The sequence below is a fragment of the Tasmannia lanceolata genome, unplaced genomic scaffold (genome assembly GCF_043159265.1).
Source record: "Tasmannia lanceolata isolate RefF3 unplaced genomic scaffold, GAP_Taslan_0.1 ptg000018l, whole genome shotgun sequence".
In the NCBI taxonomy this organism is placed as follows: Eukaryota; Viridiplantae; Streptophyta; class Magnoliopsida; order Canellales; family Winteraceae; genus Tasmannia; species Tasmannia lanceolata.
Window position 1 is genome coordinate 59535697 of NW_027518695.1, and position 18070 is coordinate 59553766.

The window sequence follows — 18070 nt, forward strand, 5'->3', positions numbered from 1 at the left end:
ATCATTTCAATAGGTTGATCCCAACTGTCCCATCTATAAAAAATTTCACAATTTGAGTCCATCTTTAGATCAGAGGGTTAGAATCATCCTATGGTAATGATTTTTTTGGGGACAATCTATTTATGTTTTGGCCCATCAAATGGACGGTTTGGATCATCTTATGGTGTGGGCTGCACCGTCCATTTTGCAAAATACGGGGTGAATTCATACATAGAAGGGTGTGAATTTATCACTGCCCTTCTTTCCGTGTAAAATTTGTTATTCGCCCATTTTTCGTCAGTGTTTTTAATGTGGGGTTTTATTGTGTGATGCTCTCTGTGTGCCATATTGAACTTGACCAAAATAATGATTCTATTACTTGTTTTCCCCCACCGCAAGACGCTCTCTGTGCTAAAAAAAAGCCAGAGGTAATCTTGCTTTTTTTTAAGCACGATTTGTTAGTTTGTCTCTGCAATACTAGAACAAGGTATGGCGGATTACTTACTATCCCCTCTTGTTGATGCAATCGTTGGCAAATTGGAGGAATCCATAAAAGAGATTAAAATACTGTGGGGTATTGATGAGGAGATCAAAAAATTGTATAGAATTGATATGAAAAATTGTAAAAAAGTCAAAAAAAAGTCCAAAGAAAATTATTGATTCTTTATCTCTTTTTTCTTGTTTTGATGCTCCTTGAATCCTGTGCTCCTTGGCCAGCCACAAACTCTACAGAACTGATTTGGAAAATTGTAGCAGAGATCAAAGAACATCCGAAGAAGCACGATTTTCTACAATCAAACTTGCTTTTCTTGCTGCTAGAGCAAAAATTGAGTCCTACAAAAAACAACTCTTCAATTGTCGTTGGTCACCAAGGTATGGGTATGGATATATTCGTTTCTCCCATTGTTGATAGAGCTCTTAGCAAATTGGAGGGAGCCATAGAAGTGATTAATTCACTGTGGGGTACTGATGAGGAGATCAAAAACCTTTCCAGCACATTATCCACAATTCAAGCTGTGCTTCAAGATGCTGAAGAACAGCAAGTAACTAGTAATGAAGTTAAAGATTGGCTTCGAAAGCTTAAGGATGTTGCATACGACGCGGATGATGTAGTGGAAGAGTTTGCAACGGACGTGCTCCGATTAAAATTGGAAGGCGGAAATCAATTCAGAAAGAGGAAGCATCAGGTATACAACTTCTTTTCTGCTCTTTTTAATTCCATCCCATTTTTGTCTCGAGATAAGACGATCGTACAGAAGATAAAGGAAATTCAGGAGAGACTGGATAAAATTGCAAAGGAGAGGCATGACCTTCATCTCAGACAAGAAGATGGAGGGAGGCGGCGTGAAATAAAAAGGCAATCGCTGACTAGCTCCTTAATAAACGAATCAAATATATTCGGTCGGGATAAGGATAAAGAGAAGATAGTAAAATTGCTACTGGATGAATCCGCATCATCATCGTCGTCGTCATCTTCGTCCAAGGATATATCTGTTATTCCAATCGTCGGCATTGGGGGCCTCGGAAAGACAACTCTCGCCCAGTTTATTTACAATGATAAAAGGGTGGGAGATCATTTTTCAGGTCGAGGATGGGTCTGCGTCTCTGAAGATTTTGATATGTGTAGAATAACAAAAGCAATTATGGAATCAGTGACAAAGAACTCTTGTGATCTTAACGAAATCGATCCACTTCAAGTTAGACTCAAGGAAGAATTGAGTGGCAAGAGATTTCTACTCGTACTAGACGATGTATGGCATGTCAATCCTAATGACTGGCAGAGGCTACAGTCCCCATTCAGTTTTGGAGCAAAAGGGAGCAGAATTATAGTTACTACGCGGAGTTCTAGAGTTTCTAGAATCATGGGCACAATCCCCGACTATAATTTGGGTTGTTTAGACGAGGACGACGGCTGGACCCTGTTTACACAACGGGCATTCATAGTGGGAAGCTCAGATGTATCTCCGAATTTAGTAGCAATTGGAAAAGAGATTGTGAAAAAGTGCAATGGCTTGCCTTTGGCAATAGAAGCTCTTGGAGGTCTCTTACGTTCAAATACTGATGAGAAAAAGTGGAGGAATATCCTTGAAAGTGATATGTGGGAAATATCAGAGATGAAAGATGATATTATTCCAATACTAAAGGTTAGCTATGATCACTTACCTGCATATCTGAAACAATGTTTTGTGTACTGCTCCCTGTTTCCAAAGGATTATGAATTTTATAAGGACACTCTAATCCAACTTTGGATTGCAGAAGGATTTATCCAATCTGAGAAGCGATTGGAAGACATAGGCTCTGACTATTTTGATGACTTGACATGGAGGTCGTTCTTTAAATATTCTAGAGGGCTCTACGGATCATGCTACAAGATGCATGACTTAAATCATGACCTTGCGCAATCCGTTTCTGGTGATGAATGCTTCAGAATAAAAAATAGCATCGACTCTTCGAATATCGCTGCAAAGGTTCGTCATGCATCAGTATGGCAATGCAATGAACACTCACGAATTTTCAAGTCCTTTCATGAATCTGAGAGGCTGCGCACATTTCTGCTACCGCCAAGGTACGAAACACTCACTAAGCAAGTTGCTCATGATTTCTTCCTAAAATTGAGATGCTTACGGGTGTTAGATTTGGGTGGTACTTATATCAGAGAATTGGCGGATTCTATTGGCGAATTAAAATATTTGAGGTACCTTGATCTCTCTCATACAAATATTGCAACCTTGCCTGAATCAATTGCTAGCCTCTATAATCTGCAAACACTGAAACTTTGCTATTGCAAGCAACTTGCTGAGCTACCAAAGTCCACCAGCAACCTAATTAACTTACGGCATCTCGCTTTAAAGGGTTGTAAGATTTCTACGCCGCCGGAACTAGGGAAATTAATAACTCTTCAAACACTGACTATATTTGTTGTGGGCAAAGAAAGTGGATGTGGAATAAGGGAGTTAAAGAACTTGACAGAGTTGAGGGGAACTATTCACATTTCAAATTTAGAGAATGTGATAGATGGGAAGGAATGCAAGGAAGCCAATTTGAAGAAGAAACAGCACCTTGATGAGTTAAAGTTGGGATGGAGCAATAATAATCCACGAGATGTTGCAGTTGATGAGGAGGTACTTGAAGGCCTCGAACCTCACACCAACCTCAAAACCCTAAACATTTTATCATATGGTGGTGTTAGTTTCCCCAGGTGGATGATGAGCGGTAATTTGACGAATCTGAACACTGTTAGTCTCGTTGGATGTTTGAATTGCCAACAACTTCCACCCCTTGGGCAGCTACCTTTCCTCAAGGAGCTCAAGATTAATGGAATGGATGGATTGAAACATATTGAAGGTGAGTTTATTGGTGGGTCCAATAAGGTTATTAAGGGTTTTCCATCATTGGAGGAGTTAGAGCTTGTAGACATGCCGAATTTGGAGGAATGGTGTGGAGCAAGGGAAGGGGACATGCCATGCCTTGGTACACTAAAAATATCAAATTGTCCTAAGCTGCAGAGATTTCCCCACCTCCCATCCATTAGTAATTTGAAATTAGGAAAGTGTAATGAGATGGTATTGTCCTTGGTTCCTTGCCTCACTACTCTAAAGTCATTACGAATTGGCTTTATTGAAGGCTTGATAGCCTTACCCCCTGGATTTCTTCAACCCTTAACCGCACTAGAGGAATTGGCGGTCACTGGCTGTAATGAGTTGGTGTCTTGGCCAAAGGAGGTCGGGTTGCATGACCTTCCTTCTCTCCAATATTTACAAATTGAGCAGTGTCCTAAACTCGAGTCATTGGGAGACGACGAGGAGGGCCTTCCCATCACGCTTAGATCTCTCGATATATCCAACGGTTGTGATAGCCTCAAGTGTACGCCTACAAGGGGGCTAGGAAAACTGAGTTCCCTCCAACATCTGGACTTGGTTACTCAATGCCCATTCTTGCCAGAGGAGGAACTGCCTGTCACTCTTCAATCCCTTAAGATATTCTCATGTTCTAATCTGAAATCCATGTCCAAGGGGATTTTCAGCAACCTTACGTCCCTCAAAAAATTGAAGATTAGAAGTTGTCCGCAATTGGAGTCATTGGAGGAACTGCCCATCACTCTTCAATCCCTTGATATATTCTCATGTTCTAATCTCAAATCCATGGCCAAGGGGATTTTCAACAACCTTACGTCCCTCAAAATTTTGGAAATTAGAAATTGTCCACAATTGGAGTCATTGGCAGGCGAGGAGGAGTTACCCACCGCGCTTACATCTCTCTCGATCTCCGACTGTCCTAATCTCAAATCCCTATCCAAGGGGATGGGTAATAACCTCACCTCCCTCGAAGAATTAGATATTAATAAGTGTCCACAACTAGAGTCATTGCCAAACATCATCGGCCTCCGTAGAATGACAATTAAAAAGTGCCCTCTAATGCAGCAGTTTCCAGAGGGAACGCTCGACATGCTTACATCTCTCGAAGTTGATAATGTTGAGATCTTTTCTAAAAACCTTACATCCCTCCAAACCTTGTATATTTCTAAATGTTCACAACTCGAATTCTCTCCAAGCATGCTACTGCCGCCCACACTTAAAACCCTAGGTTTCTTTTCGTGTGATAATCTGAAATCCCTGCCCAAGGGGATGTTGAAGAACCTCACCTCCCTCAAAAAATTGACCATTAGTTTTTGTCCTCAACTCCTTTCCTTGCCGGAGGAAGGGCTGCCCACCACGCTTCAGAGATTACAAATTCGTGGCTGTCCGGAAGTAGAGAAACAGTGTCAAAAGGACGGAGGCCAATATTGGCCCAATATCTCACACATCCCCTTCATATGGATAAATAAGTCGTGGGTTTGAAGACTACTCTGGAGAAGGTACACGACTGTCTCTCCTCTTGGCTTTTGTTTTATTTATTTTTGGTATGTAAGATGGGATTGAACCTCCGACCTCCAGGTTGATGAAAAAGCCTTAACCATTGAGCTAGAGGTTCAATCCCAAATTAGGGCTCTTGGATTTTATTAATCATATGAATAGATTTCAATCCATTATTTATTTTAAAGAATAGTAAACCTCAATTTCTCTCTATCTCTTTTCATTTCCTCATTTTCTCTCTTTCAAAACAAAACAAAGTAAACAGTTAATTTTACTGGAATTCCAGGCTCATAAAGAGATGTTTTTTTCAGGTTCTTTAATTTTTCATTATATCTCAAAATTTCTTGTCTTAGTCTTCCCATACAGTAGATTATGACTGGTTTAAGACAAAAGGAACCCTAACTAGGATGAATTTACCTTACATGCTTCATTGAATTTATGCTCTGTTTTGAACTCTATGGTATCATTCATATTAATTGATCCTGTAGCAACTCTTCAAATCTTCTTTCTTTTTATTTAGCATTGGTTTGCTTTAAATGTTATTTGATTGATGATTTCATTTGCAATTGATTACATTCCCTAAACTTCTGTTAGAACTGAGCATCAAAACAATGTTAATTTTTCATCTTGAATCTACTTCAGAATTACATCAGAATTTGAATCTTTGTATACATTACTAATCCTTGAAAAAAGTCATAATCTACTTCAGAAAAAGTATCTTTGTATACATTACTTCAAAATTTCATCAATGTATGAATGTAAGATCTATGCATAATTAACTTTTAACAAAGTCAAACCAGCCACCATGGATTTTTATTGTCCTTACTACTCATTAGTTGTTCCTTGTCATTATTTCTTGGTATCATTCATATTAATTCATCTTGTAGCTGAAATTTTAGGCATTCAACTATTCAAATCTTCTTCCTTTTTATTTAGTGTTGGTTTGGTTTACATGTTATTTGATTGATGATTTCATTTGCAATTGATTACATTCTTTATGCTTAACTCTGGTAGAGCCGAGCATCAAAACTCTGTTATTTTTCATCTTACACACACACACGCACATGCACGGACAGATTTTATTGGAATTTCAAGTTCATAAAAAACAAAAGTAGCTTGCATCAGAAGCCATCCAATGAGACTATGTTTTGCCTTGAATGTGGTCTTTCCATTCATTACCCGAGTTGATTTCGATTTGATCTAGCCACTTCTTAGTTTGATTTTGTTGAACATTCTGCACTAGCGAGCATTTCTGTTTATTATGGTATTTTAGTTTTTTGGTAATTTCTTTTATGCAAAAGACATTGTCAACCTCATTAATAGAACAAAGAAAAATAGATTATTCTCCCCTATGGAGGATTTCTCTCCTCTATCTCTCTCTCTTATATGACTATAGATGATATTACACCATTCCATAGCATAGGGATCAAGTACCCTTAACAAGGGATTGAGTTTAACCTCGTATTAGATACATAGTTTTCCTTCTTACACCCTTCGAAGCCATAGATCTTTTTTCCTCTTCTATATAGTTCTCAATTCCATCTTCTTTTCAAAACCCTAATCCATCTCTCTCCAAAAATGGAAATTCCACACAGATCATACTCTCCTTTTTCAAAAAATTTACCAAAATTTTGTTATTGCCTTACTGTAGACTCTTCCATGTTCTATGAGTACAAGGTCATTCAATTCTTTTTTATTCAGTTACGTTTTTCTGAATACCCATTATCATTTGAATTATTTACTTGTTTAGATGTTGCTTTAGTTGAACATGCAGCGAAAAGAATTTTCATCCTGTAGATTTCTACAACTTTAAATTCCATGACTTTATTTATCTCAAAATTGTTATGTTTTTGGATTCCATCTAAGCAATAAATCAAAGACGTGCCAAATTGATGTGAAGTTCATGTAATATGTATGTCAACTTACATGCTAATCTTTTCATTCAGGTTAAGAGAATTCAGAGGGCACTATTCTCTTATGGAACAATACAAATGGCATATTATCTAAATATGCAGTCTGGAATGGATCTTGAACATCATGTAAGTATAGAATTTAATAACCAATAGGTACCTCCATACAAACAAAGTTATGCTTGGTTGCTATGCAAGTCATGATTTCCTTCTTACAAATCACAAAGATAAATCTGCATACATTTTGATGCTGACAAACTATTTTCTCTGTCTATTTAATAAGTGAAGAACACATCATCTTTCATCAGCATGTTGTCCTTTCTTTTTGTATTGTTATATTGGTCTGATGCTTCAGGACTTCCAAAAGGAGCCTCGTGAACTGTCTTTTGACCGAATATGTGGTTTGTTTTTTAGAATAGAAACAAAAAAAAAGGAAGAAGAAACAAGTTCAGAGAGTTGAATTGCAATATTCTTAATAGCTACCACAAATTCAAATAGCCAATAATGAAATCTCCATTACCAATTCTATGTAAAATGCCTCTAGATGCATAGCCAAAATTGTTTCTTGAAGCTCCGTCTTTGTTAACAATTTTTATTTGCTTTGCTAGTGTGTATTGTGTGTAACTTTCTACTAAAGCGTACGTGGGCAGGGATTGCAATGCAAAGCCACTGGCTCAATCCCTAAGTCTTGTACAATCATTGAAAGACTGATGCTTCAGATGCAACAGAACAACTGTAGTATGCTTTTGAACACCAAAACCATGTTTTGTCCGGCCCTAGAAATCTTACTAGTTGAGCTCTTTTGGGTTCTTCAGCTGTTGATCCTACCACCAATTTATCTTCAATTGTGCGTATTGGATGGTATGAATTTATAGTTTGCATCATTTCATTGGAAGCTTTGCTCCCTAGATGAATAGGAGTTGTATAAATCTTTTTTTATTTTTTTTATTTTTTTTAAAGACATAGGGTATCCCCACTCCAATTTTTAGGGTAGGACTATTCCCTACAGATGCGCGCAATCACCCTAGATGAATAGGAGTTGTAGAAATTTGACAGGCCTAATTCAATCTCACGTACAAAAGGAACCAAAAAACTAATATAATGATAACAGAGTTTTATGCTGTTTGAAAATGGTGCCTACATCCATGGGAGAGACGACAATATTTAAATATATGAAAAACAGATAAACAAAGATTACAACAGATTAATGAAGTAGAACTCTTGGTGGCTCTTTGTATGTTCAAGGAAGAACTATTCCTAAATCTTAAAGTCAAAGGTGATCCACGCCAATTGATGTAGTAGAAGAATGTCCTATGGACCTTGGAGATTAGCAAAATGGCTGTCAGAATTCTATCTATACAAATTTAGTCCAACATTCTTCAACTGCATTTCGACATCTGTTAAAGATACTGCAAATAGGAACCAAAGGAGAGAGCGTGGAGCGCTCTTCGCGGAGCATTGAGAACACCCTCCCCTTGCAGTAGTTCATGGTACACATCAGAGGGGTTGTTGTTCCTGTCCGCATCCTGCTACATCTATCCAAGCAGCGAAAGTTTCATCCATTTTGTGCTGCTGTTTTGTTTCAGGCACTATTTTCCTAATGGCAGGTTCTTTGAGATTTAGTTTTTCTTAGGCATAGTGGTTGGGTTATAGAGTTGTTAGTACTTTTTAGTCACCTGCTTGGTATCTTCTTTGTTGAGACATCTCGTTCCATTTTGCTGTACCACAGGGTTTTATTTTCAATTGATATATTTTTATCTTTAAAATAATAATGTAGCCTAGGCATCTGGTTGTATTAAAAAAGATTACCAGGTTTTAGTCATGACCTTGAGTTGAGTTGACATGGCTAGTCACCCTACTGAATAAAATGGTTGCAAGACATTCTAAAATATTGGATAAAACTTATTTTACTTGTAGTAAAATAGGACAATAAATTCAGATTCTCAATAAATTATTTTTTATTTTCAGTTTTGGAAACTTGGGGGCTGATAACTCCATGTTATCCAAGCCTCAAACAAAGACACGGTCCGGAGCAATTGGCGAAGGTGTTGGGACCACTCTTCACAACCCTATCAGTCAATATGAATCCCAATTGTTCCAATACTCGGGCATATGGGTGTGTGGCACTATGAGTGCGTGGAGCTAGCATTCACTTTGTAACTTCTAATAATTCTTCGATATTGGCTTTATATTCAAGGAAACATTATTGTACTAACAGAGAATTTGTATGAATATATTAAAAAAACGCATAATAGTGAGAGACTGCAAATTTTAGCAAATACAAAAATAATTTACTGACATTCATATTATTGTTAACCTACCACTAAATAACAGCGTAAGTAGTGACACAATCTGATTATGTAGCCTGCAATGTAACACTGAAATATATTGACAATCCCGTATTCTTGTATATGAGAGCAGAGCAATATATTAAATTCTGTCCATGATTACTTATATTATTAGGTTGCATTGGAAGTTCAAAAGGTTATAAATTTGCTAATAAAAACCTCTACATATTGGCCCATACCTCCTACTGACAAGTAGAAAATCTAAACTAAAGAAATCTAGATGCCAAACATGTAATCAACAATCCGGAGAGTTGCATAGTAAATGTTTGCATAACTTATTAAATGTCTATCTCCTAATGATAGTACTTTCAATACCCAATAGCTTAAGCATTGCTGCTTTAGGCACCTCTCAGCTGGTGTGTTCTGTTAGAGCATAAGTTTGAGGCCCTTGGAAAGACGACTCTTTCCCAGCTTATTTACAATGATAAAAGGGTGGAAGATCATTTTCAAGTTCGAGGATGGGTTTGTGTCTCTGAAGGTTTTGATATTTGTAGAATAACAAAAGCAATTTTTGAATCAATGACAAAGAAACGTTGTTGTCTTAACGAAATCGATCCACTTCAAGTTAGCCTCAAGGAAGTATTGAGTTGCAAGAGATTTCTACTCGTCTTAGACGATGTATGGAATGACTGTGACTGGCAGAGGCTACAGGTCCCATTCAGTTTTGGTGCAAAAGGAAGTAGAATCACTACAACAAATCTGGGCTTTCCCTACCGACTTTAGTTATGTCAGTAGGGAAAAATTCACCTTTTCCCTACCCATTTTATATCAGTACGAAAATACTTCATATCCCTACAGGTGTTAGTTTTATCTGTAGGGATATAGTGTCTACCTAAGGATTACTATGCAATTCGTAGGGAAATCCTGAGCGATATGCCTACGGTACTCCTTTCCCTACAGGAATCAGTAGTTTTTCGTAGGGAAATACCGAGTTTTGCCTTCTTAAAAAATTTCCGTAGGTAGGGTTTCTTTTGCCGCAAGAGGCTTTGCTCGGGAACCATTTCATAGTTTTCTGTTTGTTACTTTCTCCTTTTCGTTCTGATTTTGGAATTAATCATGTCTTTGCGTCCTGAATAGTGTAGATTAATTACGTATTTGTTTCCTTTTCGTTGCGATTTTGTTTCCTGAACAGCAAAATGGGTTTCTAGGGTTTCTTTTGCCGCTCTACTACTGATGTGTAGGCCCTAAATTTAAGGCCCAGGTGAATGATAATGGCGTTTTTGTTCTTTTTTTTGTTCTTTTTATTGACCTTTTTGAATGTTCTTTTGGTGCCCAGAACCCACATGCTCATTTGCTAATGGTTTGTTGAATCGATTTTATATTTTAATTTGGATGCTAGGACTGTTATTCAATCCTAGTTTCTGCCTTTTCTTTTCTTATGGTTTTTCTAAAGAAGAAAAGGTAGATAGATGAGAGGTTGGAAGGAATTTAGGCAGAAAAACACAAATTTGGGGTTGAAAATCCGAACCCTTGTTATACACCGAGATTGACTTTTGTTGCAAGAGATGTTAGTATGGAAATCAGATCAGATTATCAAAAACTCTCCCCGTAAGAAAGCGACTTGGGGTTGCATAAGAAGGATTTTGGACTTAGAACCCTAGGGTTTTAACTTGGATTTTATTTTCCTCATCTTTAAAGTTTTATGGTTTCAGGTGTGTCATTTATTATTTCTGTACTTTCTCTTTTGTTTGTATTGCTGTAATCAATGCTTATGATTTTCTTTCATGCTTTGTCTTTCTTTCTGAAATTTCTATTTTCATTGCTATGGTCAGCACTTGATGGCAAATACAAAGAGGCTTTTTGTAATACCCATTGAACTCTGTTTTTGCTACTCTTTTTGTCATTTTTTGTTGTTTTCAATGGTAACTAACTTTGAGCTGAGGAGATATCCTTTGGTGACCAAAAAACATAGTCATTATCCACATGCATTTCTTGCCATTGATACGGACCATTTTGAATATGACAGGTTTTATTCACTCTGTGATCTCATTTCAGACAATTGTATCATAACAATGGAGTTTTGCATTAAAATGTTAGAATTGTATCTTAGTTTTGCTTCCCTTTTCATGGAACACCCATGTCTTACTTAGGGATTAGCCCCACTATATACTGCTAAAATCTGTTATGGTATTCCTCTCTCTTTTCATGTGTGGCCTATGCATCCGATCAGGAAAGATCATCTTTGATTCTTATGACTTCAGAATTGTTATTCTGGTTCCGAGTTTGGTTGATGTGTATGTAAATGATTGTGCATAACACTCATCTAAAAGATGGAATTAACTGTCTTTCTCAGTATGCCAGCTTGCAGCTAATGATGAACAATAGTAAGTTGGTCACATGGAACTTTAGATAACATAGAGCATGTATGTACTCCATAGCAGGGAGCTAATTGGGGTGTGTAGGGGGAGCTAATTCACATATATGATAAATTCCTTTTTGTCTAGGTGACAATACATATCCTGTATGTGGATCACTTTAGAGTGATAACTAAATGATCAAAATTAATTAGGAGCGGTAGCTACTAATGTAGCTAAAATTCTTTCTTTCTTGATCTTAATAAGCTATCAAAGCTGGGAAATAAGACCTGTCTAAGGCTTTTGATCTTTTAAGCACCTATCTGACCATGGTGGGTCCCTCTTGCTGGACTATGTGGACATATGGTAGGTCCGATTAATACTCCAATTTGGAACTTGATGGGCACATGGGATCAAGTATACAAGGTAAGGCACGACCAACGTAACATAATGTGTGCTACATTCGGTTGATTCAGATTCTAGCTAGCAGGACAGACCATACATGGATGATCCTACCCATCCAAGTAGATTGTCATAAAACATACAGGTGATACCCTTATAATTCTTTTTTCCCTAGTAATGATGAACTTCAACTTGAGGTTAGCCCCTCATTTGTTAGATTGTTAGGGAGATGATTAGCATTTTTAATGCATGACTTCCCTGGGAACTTTATGAGTCTAAAAACTTTATCCATCTTTTACATATTTTGCTCATAATAACTTCAAACTTGATTTTGAAATTTGAGTTTTCTGAAATTAATTTTCCTTTTCAGACAAGGTATTTAATTTTGATCCACTTATCCTTTTGGTCACTGATGAGGTTTTATTTGCAACTTAAATCTTTTTATCTTATTATATGCATGTGTCCTTTTGCAGGTTTTCAATGATTTTGTTCTTTGGAAGACCTATTTCCTAGCAAGAGTCTGGCAGATGGTTTCAAGAGGGTTCAGGCCCTCCGTATTCTTTCTCAACAGGTAAAACGTGAAAGCCTTTGGAACTGCATCAGGTTTTATCATGGTTTATTTGACATTCTTCATGCTATTAGCCAATAATGAGAACTATACAGCCGTAGCATATAGCTCTTATTAATTTTCAGTTAACTGGTATTTTTTACATTGTTAAGGACATCAATTCTGCATCTCTGTTTGATATAGTTCACAATGCCTCTTAATGTTGTTTAGAACATTCGCAATGCCATGTCGCCCGCTGGTTTGTGGCATATGAATGATCCGTGTGAGCCGAATAATGTTTTCACAATTATTCTTCTCTTTCATTTTTCTTGACCCTCATAGTTCTTTCTACCAGAATATGTCAAGTTCATGAGGTTTAGGTTTGTGGTTAGTAAAGTGGCACCGAAATGTCAGCCTTTTGAGAAAAAAAATAAAAGGTTTCCTTGTTTCATTACATATTTATTTCTTGAGTAATCCTCATACTAGAAGGTGATATGAATTATGTTACTATTATAATGCTCGGATATATTGTTTAAGCTAAGAGCTCATCTGACAGACATCTGTTTCTATAACTGAATCTATTCACTCTGGTACTTCACATTCCTCCATTTATAGTTTATGATATAGTGTCTTCTGATATTATTTAGTTATATGTAGTTATTCTACTGCACTCTAGATGATTTTGTGCTTGCAATTACACTTTTTGAAAGCTATGTAACATGCTTGCTGTCATTTCCTATTTCTAACTGAATTGTTATTGTCTTAGAGGCTATACAGACTGTATTGTGTCTCCATTGTTGTTGGGAATCCCCCGAGGCCTTATCATATCGACATGGGTCATGGGAGTGATTTAACGTGGATATAGCATGACGCTCCATGCACTAGCTGTGCCAAGGTACTCTCCAATTGGCAGTTCAAGATTCTTATCAAATTCCAGCACTCTCCAATTGGCAGTTCAAGATTCTTATCAAATTCCAATTTCTTCATTTAATTAAAGTTCAAGTGGTCAAACTCGTAAACATTATTTTTTTTGTCCATCTGGACACCATGGTGTCTAATTGTGTCAATGATGAACTAGCACTTAATAGGTGATATCACACTCTCTAAGATTTAATTCCACGATTGCTTTGTTGCAAGCATGATAATCTTTGGTAGTGAGAAGAATGATGGCCACATATGAACCAATTTATCAGCCTTATCCTCTTTTATAGGTCCCTGTGTACACTCTGGATATGCATGGTCTGTCTTGCTTGTTTTGTTAGGCTTGTACAAGTATTGTTTACTTCGTCTCTCGCTTGTCTGAGTTGACAGGTAAAATGTAGACATAGTCTTCTTGCGATAATTGGTTTCAGAAAAACAAAAAAAAAACATCACTCATACTCTAATGGAGACAATTTATGTAGGGACCACATCCTCTTTAAAGGCATACCAAAGGGAAAATAGTGACCGCGAAGGATTCTTTGAGCCTCAAATTTCAAAGAGACCAGAATCATGGATGTTGTCTCTTGTCAAGGCGACTATGCGATGGAATATTCAGATAATAGCTCCTCCATGGATCATTAAATGAAAGTTAATTCATGTATTAGTTTGCAATATTCATTTATAGGTGTGCATATGGTCAGCAAGGTCAAGTTTTAGTCTCTTCTGCAATGACTGATGCGATTATTGGACTTAGCGGACCAGCACATAGCTTCCCTTCTTAGCTGGCACGTCTATGTATCATCATCAATATGGGATACTTGGACATAGCTTAGTTTCAATGTATATTTTGATGTGATATATAAGGGAGATGAATTGAATGAGCCTATTTCTTGACTCTTGCATTACATAAAACAAAATATATAATCTACCCAATGTGTCTCTTTTGTAAATATGGCCATTGATGTTTTTAATATTACTTGTGTTTCTTGTGGTCGTATAAATGTGCAACGCATGCATTTTTTCTACTATATGTTGTAGTTGTTTCCGTATCATTCATTTTGAAGATCATTCATTCTGAAAGCGTAATGTATGCTGTGTATTCTTGTATATATAATTTTTGCAGAGAATCGGCTAAGAACTTCCTTGTTTTTAACTTTTTGTTTGGCAGGATATGTCACATACCGTTGCTCCTAAAGAGGTTCAGTGCCTGCACAGCCATCCATCTCAAAGAGTTCAACATTCAACTGAAAATCACATGGAGTTCTGGAGTAATTGATGATGAGGATCGAGGAGATGATGAGGACATGATGAAGATGGTGTTATATAAATCATTAGATGATGAATGTTTAACAATGCTGTATTTTGTCAAGTTCAGTTGAGGGAACAATATCGAGGCTTTTGTTATTAATGAATTTTTGTAATTTTAAAAATATTCAATTAAAATAGTTAAGTTTTTATATATTTGTATATTTTTGTGGAAAATGGATGTTATAACTGTGGAAATTTTGATGTTATATATAATGTGTGTGAATGTACAGATCCACTAGGTCACAAAGAATTGATATTTAATGGATTAAAAAAATAGGAAAGGCTATCCCGACGGATTTATTGTTGAAATTCAATAGGGAAAAGCACATTTTCCCTACGGATTTTTTGTTGAAATTCAGTAGGGAAAAGCACATTTTCCCTACGGCTTTTTTTAAAAAAAAAAAAATTCTGTAGGGAAAAGAACATTTCCCTACTGATTATTTTGAAATTCCGTAGAGACAAGGCTGTCCCTACAGATTTTTTTTGGAAATTTTGTGGGAAAAGCACAATTTTCCCTACGAATGTTTTTTGAAATTCCGTAGGGAAATATGATATATGCCTACGGAAAAAGCCGTATGGAAAAGTACAATTTACCTACAGTATTTATTAACTTCCGCAGGGAAAAGGCTTTCCCTACCCTCACCTAGCCTACGGAAGTTGTGCAAGCTAAAATCCGTAGGGAAAAACCATTGCCTACGGATTTTGGTACTTTTCCCTACGGATTTGTCCGGAAGTTTCAGGTATCATAGGCACAATGCATGTCTATAATTTGGATGGCTTAGCTGAGGATGATAGCTGCCTCAGCTGGTCCGATGATAGCTGGTCCTTATTTACACAATGAGCATTCACAGTGGGAAGCTCAGATATACCTCCAACCTTAATAGCAATTGGTAAAGACAATTGGTAAAGACATTGCAAAAAAGTGCAAAGGCTTGCCTTTGGCAATGGAAGCTCTGGGAGGTCTCTTACGCACAAACACTAATGAGAACAGGTGGAAGAATATACTTCAAAGTGACATGTGGGAAATATCAGAGATGGAAAAGAATATTATTCCAATTCTAAAAGTAAGATACGATAACTTACCTGCATGTCTGAAACAATGCTTTGTGTACTGTTCTTTATATCCAAAGGATTATAAGTTTGAGAAGGACACTCTAATCCAGCTATGGATTGCAGAAGGATTTATCCAACCTGAAGGAAGGAAGTGATTGTAAGATTTAGGTTCCGAATATTTTGATGAATTGACGTGGAGGTCCTTTCAATATTATGCTGAAAAGTACGGATCATGTTACAAGATGCATAACTTGATTCATGACCTTGCACAATCCATTTCTGGCAATGAATATGTTAGAATGGAGGACATTAACTCTTGCAATACCCATGCAAATGTTTCATTCCTTAGTGATGTGGCCCCACGACGACTTCTCACAAAATTTTGAGACCTTTCATGAATCGAAGAGATTGCACACATTTTTTATATTGCTTTACAAACCACGACACTTATCTCCCAAGACCATCAGTTGTGGTAATCTCATGTCCCTGTCCAATGATTTGCTCAACCTCACATCCTTCAATCAATTGCATATTGCTGAGCGTCCACAACTGGAGTCATTGGAGAGGCTACCTGCTACGCTTACATCTCTCGATATCTTCAGTTGCGATAATCTCAAATCCCTTGATGAGGCATCGCAAAACTTCACCGATTAGAAATTAAAAAGGGTCCTCAAATAAAGTCATTGCCAAAGGGGATGCTCAACAAGCTTACACACCTTGTAGTTGATAATATCGAGATCTTGCCCAACAACCTCACCTCCATCCAATATTTGAAAATTCATGACTGTCCGCAACTTGTGTCCTTACCAGGAGAACTGCTTCCTACCATGCTTATAAAACTCGCTATCCGCTCATGTCATAATCTCAAATCCCTTCCCAAGGGGATGCTAAGGAACCTTACCTCTTAACATCTTACACAGCACCCAAATATGGAGAAATCACAAGCGGATTTAAAGGCTACTCCGTTGAAGGTACATTTCTATCTCTCCTCTTGGCCTTTAATAATTTTATGAATGGTTTTCACTCCATAATTTATTTTTAAAGAAAAGTAAACTTACACAGTCTCTGTATCTACTTTCACTTCCTCATTTTTTCACTTTCTTGTTCTTACAAAACAAAGGAAATAATTAATTTTAATTGAATTTCAGGTGCATAAAGAAAGGATACTTGTCCATGAAAAATGTAAAATATGAGACCAAGCGAAAAGTGCACCAATTTCTTCTCCAACCAAAAATTACCAGATTTTCTCATTAAATCTCAAAAAAAATTATCATAATCTTGCCTAATCTACCATTGATTATTACTCATTTGAGGAAAAAAGGAACCCTAATTTGGACGAATTTACCTTGTATACTTCGTTGAATTTATGCTCCGTTTTGGATTCTATGGTTACTTCTTATGAGATTTCTTTTTTTGTTTTTTACCATTACGAGCTTTTTCCGTTGGTAGAGTGTTTGTTTTGTTGTTATCTTTTTTCAATAATTTCTAGCTTATCCTGAAAAAAGAAGAAAAATCTTTGTATAAATTACTTGAGAATTTGATCAATGTATGAAAGTAAGGTCTATGCACAATTAACTTTAACAAAATTAAACCACCCACCATGTTTTTTATTGACCTTATTAATCACTGGTTGTTCCTTGTCATCATTTCTTGGTATATTTCATATATTTGATCATGTAGCTGAAATTTCAGACATTCAACTCCTCAATTCTTCTTCCTTTCTTAGTGTTGGTTTGCTTTAAATGGTATTTGACTGATGATTTCGTTTGCAACTGGTTACATTCTCTATACTCATAAGTCATAATAAGATGAAATGCTATGAGAAGTTTCTCTGCTGCATTTATTACACAAACTTCTCCTAGAACTTAGCATTGGTAATTTTCCATCTTGCATGCACCTCTCTGGCTCTCTCCCTTTCTCACACACACATTGCCCTTTTTTACTAAATAAGCAATAGTAAAAACAGAGGTGCACACATGCATATTGACTTCTTTTCTTTCTAAATAAGTAAGAATTAAAAGCGCACACACATGTTGACTTAAAATGACTTCTCTCATTCTCACACAAACATTGCCTTTTTTGGCTAAATAATCAAGAGTTAAAAACACAGGCACACACAGATATTGACTTCTTTTCTTTCTAAATAAGAACTTAACATGCACACATGTTGACTTAAAATGCTTCTTTGATTCTTTCTTAGTTGCAACTTTTTACTAAACTCAAATTTCTCTATTTTATTACAAAGTCTCATATACTCTTTAGTTGAGCTCTACCAAATAATGAATGATTCCTACGTTTTACGTATGCTTCCACTTCTCCATCCCTTTTGAATACCTTTATCCATTCATTGAGATTATTCAAAATTCTTGCTACTTTGGACTAAATGTGATAAAATTAGGAAAAGCTTTTTCAACATCATGTAAGAAAAAATTTACAGAATCAGAATCAATACGAC

General features: G+C 36.6%; 2 protein-coding genes across 8 annotated transcripts; both read left to right on the plus strand.

Moving 5' to 3' along the window:
• The first annotated feature begins 627 nt into the window (after positions 1–627).
• Positions 628–15802, plus strand: LOC143851454 (putative disease resistance protein RGA3). 2 transcript variants are annotated; one of them, XM_077360903.1, is made up of 2 exons: positions 628–2123; positions 15739–15802. In XM_077360903.1, the coding sequence occupies exons 1-2, from the start codon at positions 666–668 to the stop codon at positions 15781–15783; spliced, it is 1503 nt and encodes a 500-aa protein (XP_077217018.1). In that variant the 5' UTR covers positions 628–665; the 3' UTR covers positions 15784–15802. The 2 variants fall into 2 exon arrangements, with proteins under 2 accessions (XP_077217018.1, XP_077217020.1); XM_077360905.1 differs by lacking the exon at positions 15739–15802 and adding an exon at positions 2236–2346.
• Positions 2352–14713, plus strand: LOC143851453 (putative disease resistance protein At3g14460). 6 transcript variants are annotated; one of them, XM_077360898.1, is made up of 5 exons: positions 2352–4834; positions 6779–6871; positions 12260–12357; positions 13100–13228; positions 14423–14713. In XM_077360898.1, exon 1 carries the CDS (start codon positions 2352–2354, stop codon positions 4815–4817), a length of 2466 nt encoding a protein of 821 aa, XP_077217013.1. In that variant the 3' UTR covers positions 4818–4834; positions 6779–6871; positions 12260–12357; positions 13100–13228; positions 14423–14713. The 6 variants fall into 6 exon arrangements, with proteins under 6 accessions (XP_077217013.1, XP_077217014.1, XP_077217012.1 ...); XM_077360899.1 differs by having other exon boundaries at positions 13111–13228; XM_077360897.1 differs by lacking the exon at positions 13100–13228.
• Positions 15803–18070: the final 2268 nt, after the last annotated feature.

Coding starts and splice junctions, on each gene's coding strand:
- LOC143851454 (XM_077360903.1), top strand. CDS start 666: ATGCTCCTTGAATCCTGTGCTCCTTGGCCAGCCACAAACTCTACAGAA. Junction 2,124..15,738: donor ATATTATTCCAATACTAAAG/GTTAGCTATGAT, acceptor TATGGATTGCAG/AAGGATTTATCCAACCTGAA.
- LOC143851453 (XM_077360898.1), top strand. CDS start 2,352: ATGCATGACTTAAATCATGACCTTGCGCAATCCGTTTCTGGTGATGAA.